The 22,679-nt window shown below is 29.9% G+C and overlaps 2 protein-coding genes across 10 annotated transcripts in view; one reads left to right on the plus strand and one right to left on the minus strand.

Annotated features, from left to right (window-relative positions):
* The window catches only part of LOC115891203 (tropomodulin-like), a 329,344-nt gene that overhangs the window by 224,121 nt on the left and 82,544 nt on the right, over positions 1–22,679 (plus strand). For 5 of the 9 annotated variants that reach the window (XM_030911627.1, XM_030911642.1, XM_030911654.1 and 2 more), the window contains exons 6-8: positions 391–642; positions 3,893–4,040; positions 5,999–6,121. In XM_030911627.1, coding sequence (XP_030767487.1) covers positions 391–642; positions 3,893–4,040; positions 5,999–6,075 — 477 coding nt within the window. In that variant the 3' untranslated portion in view covers positions 6,076–6,121. The remainder of the gene's footprint in view (positions 1–390; positions 643–3,892; positions 4,041–5,998; positions 6,122–22,679) is intronic. The other 4 variants (XR_004051777.1, XM_030911637.1, XM_030911650.1 and 1 more) reach the window with 1 other exon arrangement.
* Positions 18,196–19,942, minus strand: LOC115891197. Its single transcript, XM_030911614.1, has 2 exons — positions 18,791–19,942; positions 18,196–18,709 (listed from the first exon to the last, which is right to left on the minus strand). Exons 1-2 carry the CDS (start codon positions 19,912–19,914, stop codon positions 18,412–18,414), a joined length of 1,422 nt encoding a protein of 473 aa, XP_030767474.1. The 5' UTR covers positions 19,915–19,942; the 3' UTR covers positions 18,196–18,411.

Raw genomic sequence — 22,679 nt, forward strand, 5'->3', positions numbered from 1 at the left:
TTCCAAGAGCTTTTAGTGATTCAAATGAAATTTTGAGGGTAAAAGCTAGTATAAGTACGACATAATATTTTAATACTAAAAAGGCCATATGGGTTAACATAAAAACATGGGTTAACTTAAAAAAAATCATGTACGTCACTGACTTTTTTTTTCTTGTTAACAAAATGGTGTAGACTGTTTAAGGCCGATTAAAAGATGTAGCTTGATATTTTGTCCATTTACATCTCCTTGATGAGATCTCATATCACCTCACCAGTGAGGGAGGAGGTTCAAAAAATTTTCAAAAACGCCTCAAGTAATAGACGCCCCTTTATATACCAAAGTTTAACGCGATGATAATGAGATCACACCTTATTAATCTTATTTATTTGTATATTTCTTGTTTTACAGAATATCTCTGACGAGAAGTTCAATACGCTCTTCGAAGGTCTTGAACAAAATACTCACCTAGAAACGTTATCGTTATCAAACACCAGTCTAACTGACCGGGGGGCCGAGCGACTGGCGCAAGCTCTCGAAAAGAATAGCCAGTTGAGGGTTGTGAATGTAGAGAGTAACAATATTACGCCGCTGGGTGTTGTGCGGTTGATCAAGTCCCTGTTGAAACAAAATAGTGTGGAGGAATTCAGGGCGACCAACCAGGTAAGGAAATGCGAGTTTTGTTCTATTTCTAACCTTACTTGTCATATTTAAGAGTTGTATATTTATGTGTATAGTCTGTCCAACGACAAGATCCTTGACAGTGATAGATGTGTCTGTCATTTCAATTTCAAAGTAGTTTATTTTATTTTACAAAGAAATAAGTTGGTACAACTGGAACGCATAGCAGGAAATTTATAATATTTAAAATTTGACTTCAAAAAACATTGTGAAAAAAAACTCTACAAAACTGAAAAAACGTAATCGAGTTATTTTATTAAAAAACGGTGTCTGTTAATACAAAACAAACAAGAACAAAACACCACATACCAAAAAAATATAAAAAAAAACTATTTATTACTTTCAAGCTTCAAGAAATTTCCCGCATTTATTATTATATTTATCAATATATCTTATGTACAAATACAAATTTGTAATATTCCACAGGAATAAATAAAACAACATAAATAAAACAAACTATTTTATTAATAATAACACTTACCAAATGTTATACCTTAAAGGTTGATTAAGTAACTTTATTTTTTTTTAAACCAGTACCTTTTGACATTATTTCTCTGCAGTACTAAAATCCATTATTTACCTATCGTGTGATGTCGATATTTTACAGCTACTCCAGAAGTATATGTTTAGTACGATCCTTGTAGCGTATACGAGATGCACTTATCTACGATGAGATGGCATACAAATTTTATTAATGGTAACTTTATGGACTTTCTGCCTGGGCAGCGGTATTAACTATAAACTGTGCTCTGGGTCTACAGTTAATTTTCCCTCGATTTTTCCTCCACTTGACTTCGAAGGATACCAAACACACAGTAATAACACGAATCAAAATGCATAATCTTCCAAAACGCAGATATTTGACATAAGTTGATACAAATTATAACCTATAATTTGGCAAGACTTTGACAAGCCTCAAAATTCTAAAGGCGAGTTCATACGCATCGGCGTCCGTTTGTCGTCCATCGTTCCGTCAAACCAATAAAATTGAAATATGATCTGTCATTTTTGAAATAAACCAATAAAACAACAAGAGACGACGTATGACGGATTTATATTTAAACCCATCCATAGTTAATTTTTAAAATATTAGAAACTTTTTTTAGTAAAATAAATAGATTGGTATGGGTTTTCTGGTTTTCTGGTTTTCTTCTGTCATCATCATCTGGTTTTCTTCTGTCATCGTCTGTCGAAATCTTACCTGAGAAAAAAAAAACAGTATATGTATAGAATGTTCACCGTCACGTCATATATTGTCGAACTCTTTGACTTGACAACCAGATAAAAGAGATTTGTGCTGTCATTGTGGCATTTCCTACATTACTGCACATTGTTTTTAGTAATTGTCATTGTCATTTGATTTGGGGTTATATTTATTGGCGGAAATCGATAAATGTCAAAATTAAAATTTGATTTTCGCTGTAAAACCAAATTCAAATTTTTTTATTGCAAAAATGCCTCAAAGATTTAACTAAAATGAACAATTACAAAGATAAAGAAGAAAACAACAAAGATTTAACTAAAATGAACTCTCATTGCTAAACTTATAAATTATTTTTCTCGAGAAAGAGACTTTGGCAGAACAATCTTTCTCGTGGACGGTATATGAAGTAAGTACAATACAAAGGTGTAATATTTCTTTGTAAAATACAGATTGATAGCGTTTTTAAATAATATAGCGAATTGCTGATGCTTTAGGAATAGGCATTTCAGCAGTCCAAAGGATTGGAATTAAAAGGATCGTAACTGATGAAGGGTTCAAGAAAAAATGAATAAATGTCAAAAAAAAAGGCTCGCTTAATCAATACTATAGGAACGTACTTAAAACATTTTCTAAACAATATGACCTGATCTCAGACACAACCTAAAATTGATATTTGACAAATAATGATGACGTAACGGTGAATGATGGCTGAACAGTCTTTATAATAGAGAGCTTTAGATTAGATATAAATTTTTGAGGTGCCTTTGACCTATACAGCGACTATTACAGATCTATTTCGGTACATTTCTGATACTTTATTTGTTTATTTATTGACGAGTCGTTGTTATTTTCCCTATAGCTTGAAAATTTTTAAGTGCAAGTTAGAAACACTTGCATTTTTGGTAAAAATAAGTGGAATTGAGTTGATGTTCTACAGTGGTCGCGCTATTAGAACTCCAAATTCAAAAGTCAATATCTCGAAATCTATTAGAAATAATTGATTGTAGTTTTTTTCAAAAACTTTCGTAATATTTCTGCTATATTTTCTTCGCAGACAGTATGTGAAAATCTTTATAAATAAAAAGTTACACGATTGCTGAAAATTGCTATTCACTAAAAGTAAATGGATGGGTTGTTTAAAATTTTTGAATGGAAAAAAACAACCTTATCGAATTTTTCTTATACTTAAACATATTATAAAAGATCCGATCTTCAAAATAAAAAAAAGTTTTAATATCTAAAGTGGTCCTAATATCTAAGCTATGGCGTGTTATGTGTTAAAATGTTGAGTTTTTAAATTATCGCGATTACTGACGTTTTCTCGTTATTAAAAAAATGGAGACCCTAATGATATTCTTATAATTCCATTTCAGATGCTCAGAAACATATCTAATGATTTTATCTAGTTATATTTTCGAAAAAAAAGTAATTTAAACAATAAGCTGTTTGCCATCGTGATTTTACTTTACTTGATAGGGAAAGACGTACCGGCAACGCCGCAACAGCACACCATCGTATTTCTCTCACTCCGACTTAAGCTTGATTTTCATGCATCCGTTGTCCGACGATACGTTGATACGATATTAATTTCATTGGTTGTATTTAAAGGCTTCGATTGGTTAACCGTCTCTAACCAATTGAAGCGTTTAAATACAACCAATAAAATTAATATCGTATCAACGTATCGTCGGACAACGGATGCATGAAAATCAAGCTTTAATAAGATCCCTATGCGATTTACTTCCACACATGTAAATACCGACCCAAAAGAAGCCGTTGCCAGCACGGTATATAGAAAATTAATATATTTAAAATTTGAGTGACAAGTTATTACTTCAAAATATTGTGAAAAAAACTGTATAAAACTAAAAAAAATTATTCGAGTTATTTTAATTAAAAATGTGTTAATAAAACAAACAAGGGTGTATTTTAAACAAAACACCTCATATAAAAAAAATACAAAAATGAACTATTTCTTACTTCTTCAAGAAACTTCCTGCATTTATATTATTATTGTTTTAATTTCAGAGAACGCAAATTCTTGGTAACAAAATAGAAATGGAAATAACGCAGCTCATAGAGAAGAACCCAACAATATTGAGGCTGGGGTTGCATTTAGAATATAACGATGCGAGACATCGTATCGCTATGCACTTACAAAGAAATATTGACACAAGTAAGTAAAAGAAAGCTTTTATATATCATGTTGATTTGGATAAACTGGTATTTTATATACTACAATTTGTTTTTTATATATTTTTGTAGTTAATTGGATAATATATTTTCCAGTTTAAAATAGTCATTTTTATAAATATATTTTTGATATTACAGGATATTTTGGACATAAAATGCTATATTTTGCATTGATATATTTTTTTACTTTTTTATGCAATAGATTTTTTCCTTTTTAATAGACTATTCTGAAGGTAATTTTATGTTTTTTTTGTTTTTTTTAAGTGACGTCTCTATCCTATTTTTTCATCTGTATAACTTTTTGCATGATTTTTTTTATTATTATGTCGTCATTTTATATGAGTGCACATTTATTGCAATTCCAATAAATTAATAATATGATTATACTGTAATTAATATGATTTTACCTCTTAATTGGTTTAAATAGGTTCATCGTACAAAGTAATACAAAATTATATATTAATTAATATTCGGCTTGATCCTAATAATTAAATTTTGTTGTGAAATTGAGTTATGTTGATAATATTAACATCATTAAGGTTTTATAGAAATAATATTTTTATTAAATATAAATTGGGCATATACTGTACCTGCTTTTAAAAAAAATCAGTTATATCAATATTGGGTAAAATGAAGTTTTATTTGTATTAATTTATAATATTTATTTACTTGTCTTCTTTATTTTGAATTAATTAGGGAATTTTAAGATATTGTATAAATATTTTATTGAAGTGTGTTACTAAGCCCTGCAGCTAAATTAATAATGTCTGTTTAGCTATATATGTAAAGCTTTTATAATAAAACCCACATTGTGATAAATAGAAAAACAATCAAAATATAGGTAAATCCAAGTCATATTAAAAAAGCATAAAAGGTAGTATAACACTCTAAGATTTAATGAATTTTCAAAAATTAAAATGAATACTTATGTTACATAAAATATCCGATTTCAGGCCGTTTTAGTTTGGCCTAGGATATACTAAAAGTTCCTATTATTGTCAGGAACTTTGCAAATTTTCTAGACCGTACTACTAATAGTATGGCCTGATACTTTTTAGGACAAACTAGAATGGCCTGATTTGTGTTAATACATATCCAATCAGACCATTCTAGTTTGTCTTAATAAGTACTAGGCCATACTAGTACGGCCTAGGGAATTTGCAAAGTTCCTAACAACGATAGAAACCTTTAGCGTTGATTGAAAGAATTGAGAAGATACACAACCTAATGGGCGAATTAGTGACAAGGCTGATTTGATTTCCCCTTACGTCTCAAGTGCTGTACGGTGGAGCCTCCACTCGTTCTGCGGCCAACGTACAAAACACTCTTTTTCTCTAATTCTAGCGGCTAGCAAAGGCCTTTGCTAGCCGCTAGTTCCACATCGCCTTCGATATCGAAGGCGAACGTACTGTCCAAAAATCCGTAAATCTACGGATTAATTCGTAGTTCTGGCAACACTGTCTTCGGAAACCACCCACTCTGTTGACTTAAAGCAGAACTACGGTACAATATTCTTTATCCGCTGCGTTTTAAACGACCATCAGCGCGCAGCGGTGCAATGCTAAACTAAATCTCGGACGCCCTGACAGTAACGGCAGCTACATCTCAGACACCATTTGTGCTACGATATTACGACGAATTTAATATATCTTAGGCCAAACTATAACTGCCTGAAATAGGATATTTCCTGTAACATATAGATTTTAATTTTTGTTTGATGTAAAATATTAATATGGTAAAATTAACTTAAAAAGCAGTGGCTATTTTTAAATATACATATTAAAGTAAATTTATTTTTTTGTTCTTAATGACGAATGGTTAAAGATGAACTACTGATTCTTATTAAAATGTACTATAAGTTAATATAGATAGGTATTTATAAAAAATACTGTAAAGTTTTTGTTTTAATTTTAATAATCACATTAACTTTTGCAATTATAGAACGTCAAAAGATTAAAGCAAAATATCAAATCCACTTGGATAGGATAGGAAAAGCTAAAATCATTAGAACAGAATAGACGACTTAATTTAATTGTACGTCGCCTGTCATCCGACGAAAATCTCGTGAGTAGTAGTTGGATTTACCACGTTTTTTGCTGCTATAAAACGATGGGCTTTTTCCTATTAGGTGAAGTTAGGTTTGATATTTCCATTTCGTGATTAATAAACTATAATAATAATTAATATTTTGAATCATAGTCATTTAGATATTATAATTAGTGATGGGAAAAACCGATTAATTTCAATAATCGAGTACTCGAGTTCAAGCGATTGCAATAACCGAGCGATTGCTCGAGCGAAATATCGTTCGTATTTAAAAATACGGATTTTCGTCTGTCGCTTATTGTAAGTACTCGTTAACGCCAAGCGCCAAGCAGTAAGTTGCTTGCGCAGGGCACATATTCTTTCGGTGATGAATAGCAAGTAGCAAGCGACAAGCGATTCGCTTGATCGCTTGATTTAGTTTATTTCAAACCATTGTCGATGTAGGTCGTAAAAATTTGTCTCTCAGATACGCAACGGATAACGTCGTATAAATTTGATACCTGCAATGTATGTAGAAAATTGGCTCGGCTTTTTATCGAGTATGTCACATTAAAATCGGATTTCAATTTATTTCATTCTAGGATCGCTTGCGTTCGTTGCTCGTAACTCGTCACTTGCATGGCGTGTTCATAATCGAGCGATGTCTGTATTATTCAGATATAGCGAATAATTCATCTCGAATTATTCGCTCGAGCTATTCCATCACTAATTATAATCCATCCATACTGGAAAACATATTTTTCACTTTTACTATTTTACATATAAAAGTGCATTGCTTCATCATTGCAACAAGTCTGGTTATATCGCCAATGAATCATAAAACTTAAAAAAAAAATAAAAATAAAAAATCGAGATATAAGGTGTCTTTCAAATATTATTTTGAATATCGTTTGTCATAATTGGCTGTTCCTTTTTTCTTTTTTTTTTCTTTTTTTTCTAACCAGAACAGCGTCATACAAAACTATAATTTTTTTGGCTTTGTGGCTTTTTGCTTGGCCAATTTATTGTGAAACCAAAAATTTCTTTTTAATTATCTAGTATTTCTCAATTTTTTTTATATAAAATAATTATTTTTATTAGAAAATTATTAGAAATCAATAATTAGAAAAGCAAATTAAAAATAAGCAAAGTCAGCAAAGATATACCTACTTACATTTTCAAAGAAATGTTATCGAACGAAAAAGACGCTACTCCGGGTGTTTCAAAAGTGACTCACCCCTATAACTTTTATTTTTTTAGGATTTTTTAGATAAAAAACGAGACTTGGTATATTAGTATATGCCATAAATCAGGATTCACTGACGTATTCAATTATTAGTTTTGTTAAAAATTTAAACTTTAATAAAAAATATAAATAAATAGTTCCTGTTTGGGAATTATTTTTATATCATAATTTTAACAGGTTTTATAGTAACAGAAATGTCAAATAATATAAAATCAGCTGTTACTGCCAAGAAACTAAATGATCTGATGATAAATGATAAATGATGAAACTAACGACTCAGTGATATTTCTACGCACTCTGGAGATATTTTCATGTCATTATACAACATTTATAATATGTGTATATTAAGCTATGTTGTGGCTACTGTTATATTATACCGGGTGCGTCTCAAAAGTGGCTCACCCCTATATCTTTTTTATTTTTTTAAATTAAAAAAATGAGATTTTTGATTGACGTATTCAATTCTTTTTGGTCACTTCCTATTCCACCGGAAATTACTACAACTTTTGATTTTTAAATGGCACTTTATTCGATAGAAAATGACACTCTGAATAGAACGACATATCATATGTCAACTATTGAAATTTTCGGATATGGTTTATTTGAAATTGTCACATGGTTCATAACGACAATTTGACTTGAAATACCAAGTTTTTGGTACCAAATTATTCGTAACAAAATGCTTTTTTTTAATATGCTAATGAGCCACACCTGTTCCATTTGAAAAAATTGAGATATGATTAAAAATATGATTTGGGTATATTTTAACCGGCCAGGACAAGACACTAAAAACATTAGACCATCAAATCTGTTTTTCCAAGGCTCCTTGACTGAAAATTAGTGTTTTTAACACAGCCATGGCACTCTAGATGGAAATATAAAATAAGATGTTTTTTTGAAGCGAATATGGCAAAAGTTGACATATGATATGTCATTCTACTAAGAGTGTCATTTTCTATTGAATAAAGTAAAAAAATACCGAGGGTATCATTTAAAAATCAGAAGTTGTAGTCATTTCCAGTGAAACAAGAAGTGACCGAAAAGAATTAAATACGTCAATTAATCCTGATTTGTGTTATATATTACCATACCAAATCTCGTTTTTTATCTGAAAAAAATAAGGCTGTACTTAAACTGCCGTTAAACGGTAGCTTACTAAAATGCCGTTAATAGGTATGACGTCGTTGTTGTGACGCACTTGACGGCTTTATGAAATATAGGAATTTTATAAGGACTAACCAACGCTATCCACCCCACCAAATAACCAACTTAGACGCAACTAACCTCGACACTAATAAAAAAATATAAAAAACAAATATAAATTAGTAGAAACCAACCAACCCCACCAAATAACCAACTAACCAATGAATTAACACCCTCCAAAAAACCACGCTAACCAACCCGCCAAATAACTAAACCAATCCAACCAAAAAGAGTGAAACCAATGCAATAAGATCACGCTATAAGCAAAAAAATATAGAAAAAAGTCTTGGTCGGCGTGAGATTTGAACCACGGACCATTCGCTCACGAAGCGATAGCCTCAGCCACGGAGTCACAGGTGCTCTTGCAAAAGGCTTATAGCTAGGCATTACTTTCCGCCGACATCAACGACGTCACAATATCTAGTAACGGCATTTTAGTAGGCTACCGTTTAACGGCTGTTTAAGTACATCGAAAAAATAAAAAGTTTTAGGGGTGAGCCACTTTTGAGACGCACCCGGTATACAACTATACAAAAATTTGTATTGTAAAATGTTTTTTGAAAAAAATGTGTTTCCAAGTTTTTGACTATATTTATTTGATAATAATGTAGATTTATTATTTTCCATATCATTTATAGCCTTTAGAAATATTTTGTTATTGTATTTTATTTTAATTTGTCATGATGCATTCCAACATTTCTGTAGACATTAATTGCGAAATGGAAATAGATAATTTATAACGGGTTTCTTCATGTATGATAAACCATGCGATTTTTTATTATACTTGAAAAAACTACTAGGTACCTGTTTTAGCCAATGTCATTATTCGCAAATGTATAACCAAAATATTTTTTACATATCTGGGTGATCTAACTATATTTTTACTTAAATGCTTATAACATTGTATACTTGTATACATTAATAACAATTTGCTCCCCGCGAAACAATTCAAATTTGAATTGGCTTGTAATAATGCTGCAAAATTTTCCGTAATTAAAGTGATAAACGTTTTTGATTTTTTTTCACCCAGATTTTTTAAAGCCGTTTAATAACATTTTTATACAACAGCTGCTAAAGATGTGCTTACTGACCCAAAGTTAAACGTATTCAGCTTTAATAAAGTTTTTATGTGACAAGACTTACATTTTAGTGTTAACCTTTACTTCCACAGCAAACAGTGTTAACATATGTTGGCACAAAGTGTTTTAATAATTATCGTGTTTTCCCTGTATGTTAGATAGTTTTTACTTTCTTTTATGCGTATTATTTTATATAAATAATAAATAAATATGCATTTCTGTATTTATTACTTATTGCATATCGTACTTTTTAATGATTGACGTTAATATGAACACGCTACAGAAACTAGTTGACTCACGTTGATTTTAATTAAATGTTATGAATATAGTTTTCAATATTTAGTATGTTGGAAAGATGTTAAAAAATTTCACAAAAGATATCGGGTACAAACCAATGACCTCTAAATAAAGTAGACCCGGCATTTCATTCATAAAAAGAAAAAGATCAGAATCAGACATTCGTTTCTTGTTCTATGCAAGTGGGAACAAGACGGGCTGATCGCAGTCATGAAGGATTCCCGAGAGAATGGCAACGCTGTTTAGAGATTTTGAGAATGTGTGCCAGTAGCGTAGTTAGTTTGATTGTAATGTATAATTTAAAATTATATTCTCGTAAGTATGATTTTTGGATACGATATATTGTTGTGCTCGATGGCCCTTCAAATTTTGAAAATGACTAATTCTATACTTCAATAACTTCTATACGAAAATATATTTTTTTAAATTTAAATTTCTTAAAATCTAAAAATTATAATTACAGAAGATTTAAATAAGGCTAATGCTGATTGGGAGTAGTTCGTGATACTAGGCTACCTTTAATTATTATCGGTTTAAAGTACTCTACGACGTAATCTATATTTGGAATTCCTGGTTTACAATGTGGGTTAGCTATCCCCGTACGTATACGTAGGTAAGATTTCCTTTTAAATGCGGCCGAAGTGGAAATTTGGCATACATGCAATTTTCTAAGGCAATGATGGATTTCGCCAAAATGTAAGTCGCCGGGTTTAATTTATTTCGATGTCATTGGTACAAACTGATATCTATTCGATATTAAAATAAAATGGATTTAGACTTAACCTTGTCATGTGAGAATAAGAATTTAAACATTTCATATCCAGGCAAATACAATTTGTTTATATTTGTTTTACTAACATCATTTTTCCGAAAGTGAAACGTTGTTTTTTTTTGGTTTAGAAAGTGATGAACAAGACGTGTTTATAAAATGCAGGGTAACTTATTTGAATTGTAACCCATTGCAGTTGTAGAATAGAAATCTAAAATTAGAATCTATGTTAAAATTAAACTTCAAATCGTAATAAAATCAATATAGTGTGAATTGAATATACAGGGTTGTTTACCACATACAACACGGGGTGTTGTGGTGCTGTAGCCTAAAGAGTTAGATCTTTACAAATTGTAAGTTATAGGTTTGTTGAAGGACTATTACAGCTACAATTTAGAATATTTTTACAAGATACAGAGTGTCCCAAAGAAATAAAAACTATCAAAGTTGTATTTTAAAAAGTAGAAAAAAGACTCAGTCTCGGTCTTTTTTTTACTTTTTTAATTTGAACCAGGTCTCTTTGAGAAGAATGACCGCCTTCTTTAAAGTTGTATTTTTTAAATGGAACACCCTGTATATTATTACATTTTTAGTTTCTACGATTAAAATAAAGGTAAATTTGATTAAGGTTTGCCGCATTTTAATCTTACCGTTTCTGAAATATTTACGTTTTTGTCAAAATACAGTAACAATTTTAATGCTTCATTTCTCTAGGCGCATTTAAGTTTTTAAAACCAAATATTGTACTGAAGTTTTTCTATTTACTAAATTTTGTGTTGCAATAATAAAAAAATATACTACCTTATACTTGTCTAAAAAGTTATGTTAAATAAATACTAGCTTTAAACGGCAATAACTTCTTTAATTTAAATGGAACATCCTGTATATTTTATGAGAATCAGATGCACAATTTAATCGTCTATTAAATTGCATCATACCATTTTTTACTTATCTCTTCAAGTTTTCGTAGAAAATGCATTTTCTTATAATTTATACCCCATTTATCAATATACCTATGGAATATTGACATTTTAGATTTTTTTTAAGCAACAAATGTACAAAATTTACAAGTGCTAAAAACGATAATATTGCAAGCCCACTTGTTTACATAAATAGAACTTAAACTTTTGTAAAAGCGTATATCAATTAAATATACTGCCATTATTTCCGCCCAAAAATTAGGTTTAATTGTTTTAGTTAATACATTATTCTAAATAAATGTGAATTTGAATCAGAAATCAATATAATGATAAGTTATGAAAATGAACGTCATTGTTGTTATAAATAAGCATTCGTATATAATAAGCAAAAAATGAAATAAAATTTAAAAGGTGTTACTTTTCATCACATTGTCTAATACACATAAAAAATTCAGTTTTTTAGTATTTGGAGCAATTATTATTAATCAACGCAAACAGTCTGGTAATGTAGTTAGTCTGAATACTAAGATCATTTTAAATAGTCGTCTTTAACAAATATTTAAACAGTTTTTATGTTTTTTATGAAGTAAGTGAATTACATCGACAGTATTATTATCCGTACTTTTTGAAAATTTGTTACATTTTTAAAAATAACCTAAAATGTCAATATTCCATGGGTCAATATTGCATATTAATAAATGAGGTCTAAATTAAAAGAAAATTAATTTTCTATGAAAACTTGAAGAGTGTAGTAAATTGTGCATCTAATTCTCGTAAAATATACAGGGTGTTTGGGGCCGTTTAAAGATAATAATTATTTAAAATAATCTTTTTATTAATTCATTAATAAGTACTCGAGATTATAAGCTCAACTTCGCTCTCGTGGGCAATCGACAACTTTTCGTACTAGTTGCTTTTCGTACTAGTTGCACAATATACTATTTAGACACTCTGTAAGATAAAATTATATAAGTATTCTTGCCACTTAACTGCTGATATAGAAATTTAATTCTACGCTGTGTTTGTCATAATGTGGATCAATCTGCTCTCACTACCGGTTTCGGAGCCCCACTCCATCATCAGGTGAGCTTGGGCAGATCCGCAAAATGACAACCACAGCGCAGAGATAGTTAATTCGGACTTGTCAAGCCAAATTATAAAATAGAAAACAAATTTCTTGCAGTATAGGTATATAATAAAATTAGATAAGTATTCTTGCCACTTAACTGCTGATATAGAAACTCTGTATAAGGTAGTATAATTTTTTATTATTGCAATACAAAATTTAGTAAATAGAAAAACTTTAATACAATATTTGGTTTTAAAAACTTAAATGCGCCTAGATAAAATTGTTACTGTATTTTGACAAAAACGTAAATATTTCAAAAAGTGTAAGATTAAAATGCGGTAAACCTTCAAAATCAAATTTGTACAAACTAAGACTGTAATAATATACAGGGGGTTACATTTAAAAAGAAATAAAACTTTGATATTTTATATTTATTTGAGATACTCTGTACAACTCTCAAGCAACACACAATGGTATATTATACGTTTAAACTGATCTAATACCGTCCGTCTTCTATGGGTATACGACAAAGAATGTGAAACGTATAATAAACTGCAAAATGTCCGCGACTTCAACGTATATATTTAAGGTTTCTATATTCCTTTTATAATGGTATATAAATATACCAATATTATACAAGATGGTAAACGTATATTAGCAATGTAACAAACGTATGATATACTAGGATTACACGTAGACCAAATAAGTGTATTAAATGTTATTTTTCTTTATAAATTTATACGTGAAACAGAACCGTTTATGAATGTTATTTTTACATACAAATTTATACGTATCCAGGAAATGAAATTTAGTAATATAACCACCTAGCATTATTGTTTTTCATTAATAAGAAGGATTTTTGAACCAGTATAAACAAACCTTAGGTTACTTAAGAAATGCTACATAATCGTGACATAATACCTTCATGTAACATAATATTGCAATCTTTAACTAACCTAAAATTAAAAAGTTTGTTTTTACTGCTTCAAAAATTCATCTTATTAATAAAAACAATAATGCTAGGTGGATAAATTACTAAATTTAATTTCCTAATACATTTTTTATGGTTAATGGTAGGATTTTTAAGAAATAAGTATTAAAAACTTAATTGGAAATCTTCTGTAATAACATCTTAAAAATTGGAGACATTACATACCGTACATTACTGAAATAAAAATTAACAAAACATATCATAATTCTTAAAATAAGAAAACTGACAATGCATAAATATAACTAAACATAAAATATAAATAATAATATATACATACGTTCACATTTTTTCTCTGCTATACGAGTAGTATAATATTTTACAAAATCGTTTAAATCAGTCCAGTTGTCTACCAGAATAAAAAAGTTTGACAGCTTCTAAAAAATAACGAAAGGGCAAACAATATATTATACAATTACTGATAGGGTGTAATAAATAACTTGCTAACAACAAGTTTTTATTTAATCTATGTACTAAAAGTAGTAAAAAAAGTACATGGTTTAAGAAAGGTCTATTTTTTTAAAAAGCGTTTGCGCGAATTGTTTTTTTAATTTGCAACAGGGGTATGTAAACGGTATACAGTATACGTTTACAAAACCTATGCTCAGCACTGCAAAAACTTGTCATTGAACATGAACATATTCATGCATATAAAAATTTACATAAATACATACATGTGAAGTTTAATAAAAGCTTATAATTGATAAATTTAAAACTTACCCTCAATTCCGTTTCCAAAGGAAAAAAATGACGAAAAAAAACCTCAAAACGCTACAACGCGTAATACGTAAGTAACAGAGCCTAAGTGTACTTTCTCTTTCTTCTGCAATTGAACTATAAATTGTGTAAAATGAGTAGCTCGATATACCATATTTATGACTTTAGGAAAAATATATTAAATAACGCACCTTATATTGATATCAAACAATGTGTGGACACAATGGCGTCTTTACCCTTGATCACGCTTATGAATACCCTGAGCCTAGATGTTTCATAGAAGACGCAACGTGATTGGGTAGGTTTGATCATGTGACAAGATTTTGTAGTGTCGAGTATAGGTTTCATTATACGTATACCGTATTCCATTTAGATTCCATCTGCTGTAAAAAGTCTAACGATATGATTGGTAGATCTAATCACATGACTAGATTTTATAGTGTCGAATAAAGGTTTCGTATATGTAGTCTATATACCATTTCTATATAATTTATTGATACTTATATACGTTATATACGTTTTTGAAATTCAGTTCTTTTCAATATTTTTATATTGGAGTTCAAATTTATCAAAAAATCACAAAAAAACAGGTTGATAATGACTTACTATGCCCTTTGTGTCTAAACTTTTCAAAAATTACGAATATAACTCACTTGGTGTCAAAATCGAAATATTATAACTTCGAATATACGTTAAAAAGCAGTATAATAATGTTCAGTATAATAAACGTATATACTAAGATTAACGGAAAATAAAGGCCTTTAATATGCGTATATTATACGTTGCATATAAAAAAGTAATATGAAATACGTATATACGATATTTATACGGATAGTACATTTATTAAACGTATATACTCTTGAACGGTGTTGCTTGGGTATCTTGTAAAAATATTTTTAAATTGTAGCACTAATAGTCCTTCAACGAACCCATAACTTAAATTTGTAAAAATCTAATCGTTTAGCTACGACACTCCGTGCCGTGTATGTGGTGAACAACCATCTATAGAGGGATTAGATTTGAATAGGCCAATATTGTATAGTACCTATCTAAGTTAAAATAGGGAATAGAAATATTTTTATTGCAATTTTTGAAATATTAAATGTGTATTAAAACGTTTTTTTTTTAAATACATACCATCGTTGGCTCGCATTTTTTTCGTAGAAAAAAAGTGAAGGGAAAATGTTATGTAAGGAATCTGATACATTTTGTCGTTTTGTATCTCTTATTATAAAAACTATCGAGACTGACGCTTTGATTCTGACTACTTGCTTGTGTACGGGAGCAGACGCGGAAGGTGAAAGGCGGCTATACAAAAACTAGCGATGTCGACCGGCTGTCAAATGAATAGGCTGTGATTCTGAGTAGTCGTATATGTAGGGAAATAGACGCAGTAGGTAATATGCGGAAATTATAAAAATTCGCAAAGTTGGCCTGCTTGTATTGAATAGGTTGTGGTTTAAACTTTAAATTATATTCAGTTATTATAATTATGTATCTAGTAAAAATCCGTATTGTTTTCATTTACAGTTTTTTTATGGAACTGCAAATTTTTCGATGTAATAGTAATGCCTTTTAGCGAAAAATAATGTTTAAAAAATGTTTGTGCTTTTTTCCTGATCAACTGGAAATTTTGTAGCAAATCCGCTTTAATTCCCTTTGCTACTAAAACGTTAGAGAGAGATTTTATTTCTAAATAATGCGAATTTCAGTTTGAAAGTACCTTTTATATGTAACCATGCACATCCTTTTGCTGAGTGATTAAGGTTAATTCACAGGCACATTTTGTATGTTATGTAATTTCGTATTTTCGTTAATTGAAGATTTTGAATTATTAACTCGCGTAAGGGTATTCAAATAAAGTTTGATATAAAACATGTTATGGCTGGTTTTGCAAAGTAAATTTTTTATTTCATCTGTTTAACGATTGATAAAATTATTAAAATATACTAAAGAATATGATGTATAAAAAATAAAGGTTTGTCTAAATATTTTGTAGTTTTTAAAATTTTCATAAATAAATTTATTTTATCTGTCGATTGTAAAACGGCCTCTATACTCCTCGCGAAGTAAGCCGAAGTAGATCAAAGTATAATAGCGAAGAGGGTTATTTCATGTTTCCTCGTCCAATGAAAATAAAATAAAGTTAGACGAGATCATCAAATTACCCTCTTTACCTATTTGACCTTGACCTACTTTGACTTACTTCGTGAGTAGTGCAGAGGTCGTTTTACAATCAACAGATAAAATAAATTTATTTATGAAAATTTTAACACTTAATAAAATTATAATGAATTGAAGTAAAAATAATATAACGGGTGCGACTTAAAAGTGGCTCACCCCTATAACTTTTTTTTTGACTTTTGAAAAAAATGAGATTTGGTATGTTAGTATACAGGGTGTCATTGTAATGGCGTAAAAAAACGGGGGGTGATAGTACTCCCAAAAATAATAAAAAAAGTTAGGTAGGGCGGAAAATGCATATTAAGGGAGTTAGGGGCACTGAAAGGGTGAATTTAAAAAACGGTTGTTTTAAAATTGTAGGCTTAAAGGACGAGATAAAATTTCGAAAAAAAATCCTCTGCCATAAATTTTAACCCTAAATCAAATGGTGATACTGAAAAATTATTTGGAAAAGCGGAAAGGGTAGTTTTTGCAAGGGTAGGGTGTTGTTTCGTGAATAACTTTTTTGAGGTTAATTTTTTTTGCAACGTGGGTTCATTTTTTGAAAACTACATACTTTTTCCTACAGAAAAGGTACTCTTGTTGCACATCGCCCAGAGCGATGGTTTTCGAGAAAATTAAAGACGAAGAGTTTGCTCTGATGGGTTGCTAACTGGTTAATCAACATAAACTTATGAAATTTATGGCGGTTCAAAGTAACCAAGTAGTTATTAAATAATTAATTGAAAAATCAAAATTTCATGATTTTTAAAACATCTTATTGCTTTAAAAAACGAAATAATCCAATTACCAAAATTCTTTATTAAAATAATGCATTCCTTAATTCATTCATAGTAAATGTTCAAAGTGTTCCATTCATTTCAATGTAGACATCTGATCTTCTTCTCCACGATCTGCGTACCCTGTGGAATATCCTTGTTGCTGTCCGAATTTGATTGGAACAGTCAATAATGCATTGCCGTAGTTGCTCTTCAGTATTAATCGGCACTGACAAAACCAAATTTTTTTAAAACCAAAAGAGATTATTTCATTTTTAGAGCAATAAGATGTAAAAATCATGAAATTTTGATTTTCCAATTAATTATTTAATAACTACTTGGTTACTTTTGAGCCGCCATAACTTTAATAAGTTTATGTTGATTAACCAGTTAGCAACCCGTCATAGCAAACCCTTTACCTTCAATTTTCTCGAAAAGCATCGCTCTGGGCGGTGTGCAACAAGAGTACCTTTTTTGTAGTAAAAAGTATGTAGTTTTCAAAAAATGAACCCACGTTGCAAAAAAATAACCTCAAAAAAGTTCACGAAACAACCCCCTACCCTTGCAAAAACTACCCTTTCCGCTTTTCCAAATAATTTTTCAGTATTACCATTTGATTTAGGGTCAAAATTTATGGCAGAGGATTTTTTTTCGAAATTTTATCTCGTTCTTTAAGCCTACAATTATTGTAAAACAATCGTTTTTTAAATTCACCCTTTCAGTGCCCCTAACTCCCTTAATATGCATTTTCCGCCTTATACTTATAGGAACTTTTTTTACTCTTTTTAGGAATACTATCACTCCCCGATTTTTTTTACACCATTTCAATGACACCCTTTATGTTTTCCAATATTAAAATTGATTTTTAAAAAATAATTCTAACTCAGAAAACCAAAGATTTATTTATTTTTAACTTATTTAATTAACAATAGAAAAAATTGATATGGTGACGGGCAGAGATTCGTTCTGCACTGCTGTCGATAGATCAATCCGTCGTTCGAAGTCCTGTCTTCGCTATTTATAATTAAAGAGTATCTTGCATCAGCATTATTGAACAATGAAGGCTGGATACATAACTCCTCCCTGCGAAGAAGAAACTCTAGGGTGGACTAACTTGAGTTTCGTTAATCATCCTTGGATGGGGAACGGGCTTCGGTTGAAGTTTTCTTTTTCTAAAAATGAAATAAGAAGTTGCAAAAATAATTAGAATGAAGAAGATGCTCCAAAGTGTCCAATTCACTGCATGGGAATGAATGTAGAAGTTTTCCATTGGGTTTTCTTCTTCTAATTGAATTAAATGCATTTTATCCAAGGGTACTTTTTCAATATTTAATTTCTTGATTGGAATAACATTTATATTTGTCAATGTCTGTATTCCAGAAATCAATACAGGGTGTGTACTAATAATTCCTTGTTTATTAGTATAAGTCGCTTGTGACATTATAAATTCACAATTTTTCGGTAATGTGAATAAATATGTTCCTTTCAGGGCCATTACTTGTTTTTCTTCACATATAGTAGTTATTTTTTCTTCTTTTGGAAATACTGCAATATAATGCATTTGATCTACTTCTTCTATGATGTTATTCTTCATATTGATAGATATTTGATTACAAGTTTGTGTATTCTTCGTAGTGGATAGCATTGACGTAACGCAATCTTCACTTTGAGGTAGTGGTAGGAGATGACTTCTTTGGCAAAAATACTTTGTACTGGTCTTCATACATTCTTCAGTGTCGTATTGATACTCATGTTTTCCCAGGATAAGGTAATTTGAAGGTGGGATAATTATTGTTTGATTAACATTAGGAATAGAATATAAATGATAATATTCTAAAGGATGTGGATGTATCAATGGAAAATTTAGCGAAAATATTATTTTATTTTCGTAAAAGAATGTATTTGTTTCTACCACTTTATAATAATCTAAGAAATCTTTATTTTTAAAAGGTAATTGTTCTTCATTATAAATATTTGACATATTATATAAAAGTTCTTTTAATTCTTCATGAGTTATTAAACTCGAATGCATAATCTTTAAATTAGAAAAACTTATAGAAGTTTCTAAATTTGTAAGAAAGTTCATTAAGATGTCAAGGTTATTCTTTATTTGTCCAGATATACTATTTATTTCCAATGTATGATAAAAATGAAATAGAGTACCGTTTAAAGTATTTCTTATTTCTTCGACTTTATATTTAATTGCGTTTTGGTTATCAATTAAAACTGTCATTGTTTTATTCATATTACGCATAGATATTTTAGAAAGAGACAAATGATTATTAAATTTATTGATAATCTTATTTTCATTATTTTCTAACTCTTTTAAGTGATTATGTATTTCTTCGGCATCCTGTTGATCAAGATTTCCTGAAATAAATTTTACTAACGAGCCTAGAGGATTTATTAAACCTCGTTTAGTTCTTAGATTTGGCATTAATGAACGAATTTTATAATTTACTAACTTTAGCTCATAATTTAAACTGTTACAAGTATTTAGAAGTGTGATACGATTTATGTCGTCTGAAAATTGATCAATTAATAATTTTAAATCGTCATAGTGTTTATTCGTTTCAAGAACTTGCTTATTAATTTCATTCATATCAATATAGTGTAGAAATGTATGTGTTGCAGTTTTTAAACTGACCTCTCCTAACTTAAAAGGAAGTATGCCAGGATTTGAGTCAAGGTTCTGTACTTGTATTTGCTGTGCCATCAAGATTCGTGAGAGAATCGTCAATCTGTAACAATGATTTATCAGTTAATTTTCTTGGTTTTTTAAAACATTGTTTATGATATTTATTTTTAGCTGTAGTAGTGACTGTCAAATCATTGCTTTGTAAAATATGTTCAGGTTTATACAGGGGATTTGTTTTAGATTGTCTTTCAGATTGTTTACGATATCCTATAGTACCAGGTTCGATATCTACAGGGTGGTCACGTTTCTCATTTCTTTTATCGATAATTTTTTTCTTTTCAGTTGATATTTTTTCAGCTATATTCTTATATAAATCATTCATTACTTCTTTATGCGTTTCTAATTGTTCATTAACAGTTCTCACGTCATTATTAATATCGATTGGTTCTCGAAGTTCTAAATGTCCTAATAATAAATCAACAGGTTTTTTATTTGTTGAAGAATGAATAGAATTGTTATAACCGATAATAGAATAATGTAATTTTTCGAAGGGGTTTAATCTTGGATTAGTTAACTTTAAAGTTCTCATATGTTCTAAAAGTGTTAAATGAAATCTTTCGACAATTGCATTAGAGTTCGGGTTTTGTGCCAAACAGTAATGCCAATTGATTTTATAAACTTTAGCAAAATCTTTAAGAATACTTTGAGAAAATTCAATACCATTATCAGAGATTATATTCTCTGGGATTTTATAAGTTGAAATAAATTGTAAAAGAGATTGATATACATGTAGAGCTGATAAAGAAGGAATGACATAAGCTTGTCCGAATTTCGAGAAGCTGTCACAAATTGTCAAAGCAATTGTGTTATCAAATTTAAATGTGTCAATGTGTATAGTTTCAAATGGTTTTTTAGGTGTTGGTGTTAATTGTAATTTAATTAGGGGTGGATGTCGTTCATATTTTACTTGTTGACAAATAGTACAATTATTAACAAAATTTCTGACGTCATCGCTTAATTTCGGCCAGTAATATTTAATCCGTAATTCGTCGATAGTTTCTTTTATCCCACGATGGTTTGTTATGCCTTCGTGTTGTAATTTTATCAAACTTTGTTGTGAATTTTCACGAGTGATATCTTGTAAAATTTTATTTGTTTTTAAAAGTCTAAAACTAGAATTTTTAAATATCTGAGGAAGAACTCTACACATTTCTTTATAAAAGTTTTGATCATCATTATCGTTTTCAAAGTAAAAGACATACTGTCTTTTTGGTTCGGCATATTCTTTAAGAAAACTTATTAATTGTTGTGTAAAGGTTTCTTTTAGAAAATATATACGCCATCGAGTTCTATTGATAGGTGGACCAAATATTTTCTTTATTTCAATTCTTGGGTTTACATCAACTTCAGTTAAAATTACTTGACATAGAAAATAATTTAAAGGTTTCTCAGAAATATTTATTGTCAAAATAGGGTCTTCCGCGCTAGTGTGAACTGTGTCTAAATCAGAACGTTCTTCAGGGTCGACTTGTCCTACGATAGATTCATTGTCTGCTTGTCTACTCGTTGATGGTTGTGGATCTTCATATAGTGAAGGGTTTTCGTTGAACCTTTCCATATCTCTTAGTATAGGAGGTGTTGCTACATTTGTTTCTGTTGGATATATTTCAATACGAGATAGAGCATCTGCATTTACATTTAATTTACCTTTCTTGTAAATTACTTCATAATCGAATTCTTCCAGTTTGAGACGCCATCTTACTAATCTAGAATGAGGTTCTTTTAATGACATTAGCCATTGTAAAGGCTTATGATCAGTAACTATTTTGAACTTTCTACCGTATAGATAGGGTCTAAAGTATTTTGTAGCCCATACTATAGCTAGTAGCTCTTTTTCAATTGTCGAGTAGTTCTGTTCAGAGCTGTTCAACGTCCTTGATGCATAGGCAATAGGTTTATCACTTCCGATTCTTCCTTGCGATAATATTGCTCCTATAGCTATATTGCTAGCATCCGTTGTAAGAATAAATTCTTGATTAAAATCTGGATATTGCAATAATGGTTCATTGCTTAATAATTTTTTACAATCTTCAAAGGTCTTGATGTAAATTGGGTCTTTTATATTTATATTAGCTCCTTTTTTAAGACACTGTGTAAATGGTTTAGTTAAATTTGCAAAATTCTGAATGAATTTTCTGTAATATCCTAAAAGTCCGAGAAATGATTTTATTTGTTTTACAGTTTTTGGAATAGGAAAATTCTCAATTGTTTTTATTTTGTCTGGATTTGGCTTTATTCCGTTAGGGGTAATAATGTGTCCTAAAAATTTTACTTCTTTGTGTAAAAATTCTGATTTGTCTAACTGAATTTTCAGGTTGCTCTCTCGTAATCTATCAAATACTTTTTTCAAATTTACGAGGTGTTCTTGTAAAGAAGTCGAAAATACTATTATATCGTCCATGTATACGAGACATGTTTTGTTGACCATTCCTCTTAAAACGTTGTCCATCACACGCTGGAACGTGGCTGGGGCATTTTTTAGGCCAAAGGGCATACGTAAATATTCGTAGTGCCCATTTTCAACACTAAAAGCTGTTTTCTTGATATCATCTGGGTGCATTTCTATTTGGTAAAATCCACTTGCAAGATCTAGTGTCGAAAAATATTGACAGCGACCAAGTTTATCTAGAATATCTGATACGTTCGGAATAGGGTATCTGTCGTCGATT

Source organism: Sitophilus oryzae, unplaced genomic scaffold (genome assembly GCF_002938485.1).
Source record: "Sitophilus oryzae breed Bouriz unplaced genomic scaffold, Soryzae_2.0 scaffold_1179_pilon_pilon, whole genome shotgun sequence".
In the NCBI taxonomy this organism is placed as follows: domain Eukaryota; kingdom Metazoa; phylum Arthropoda; class Insecta; order Coleoptera; family Curculionidae; genus Sitophilus; species Sitophilus oryzae.

What these genes read in the sequence shown, in the direction of transcription:
- LOC115891197 (XM_030911614.1), bottom strand. Translation starts at nt 19,914, where the DNA reads ATGAATGAAATTAATAAGCAAGTTCTTGAAACGAATAAACACTATGAC. An exon ending in GTAATGGCCCTGAAAGGAAC is followed by an intron (nt 18,710 to 18,790) that starts ATATTTATTCAC and finishes AATTATTAGTAC; the next exon opens with ACACCCTGTATTGATTTCTG.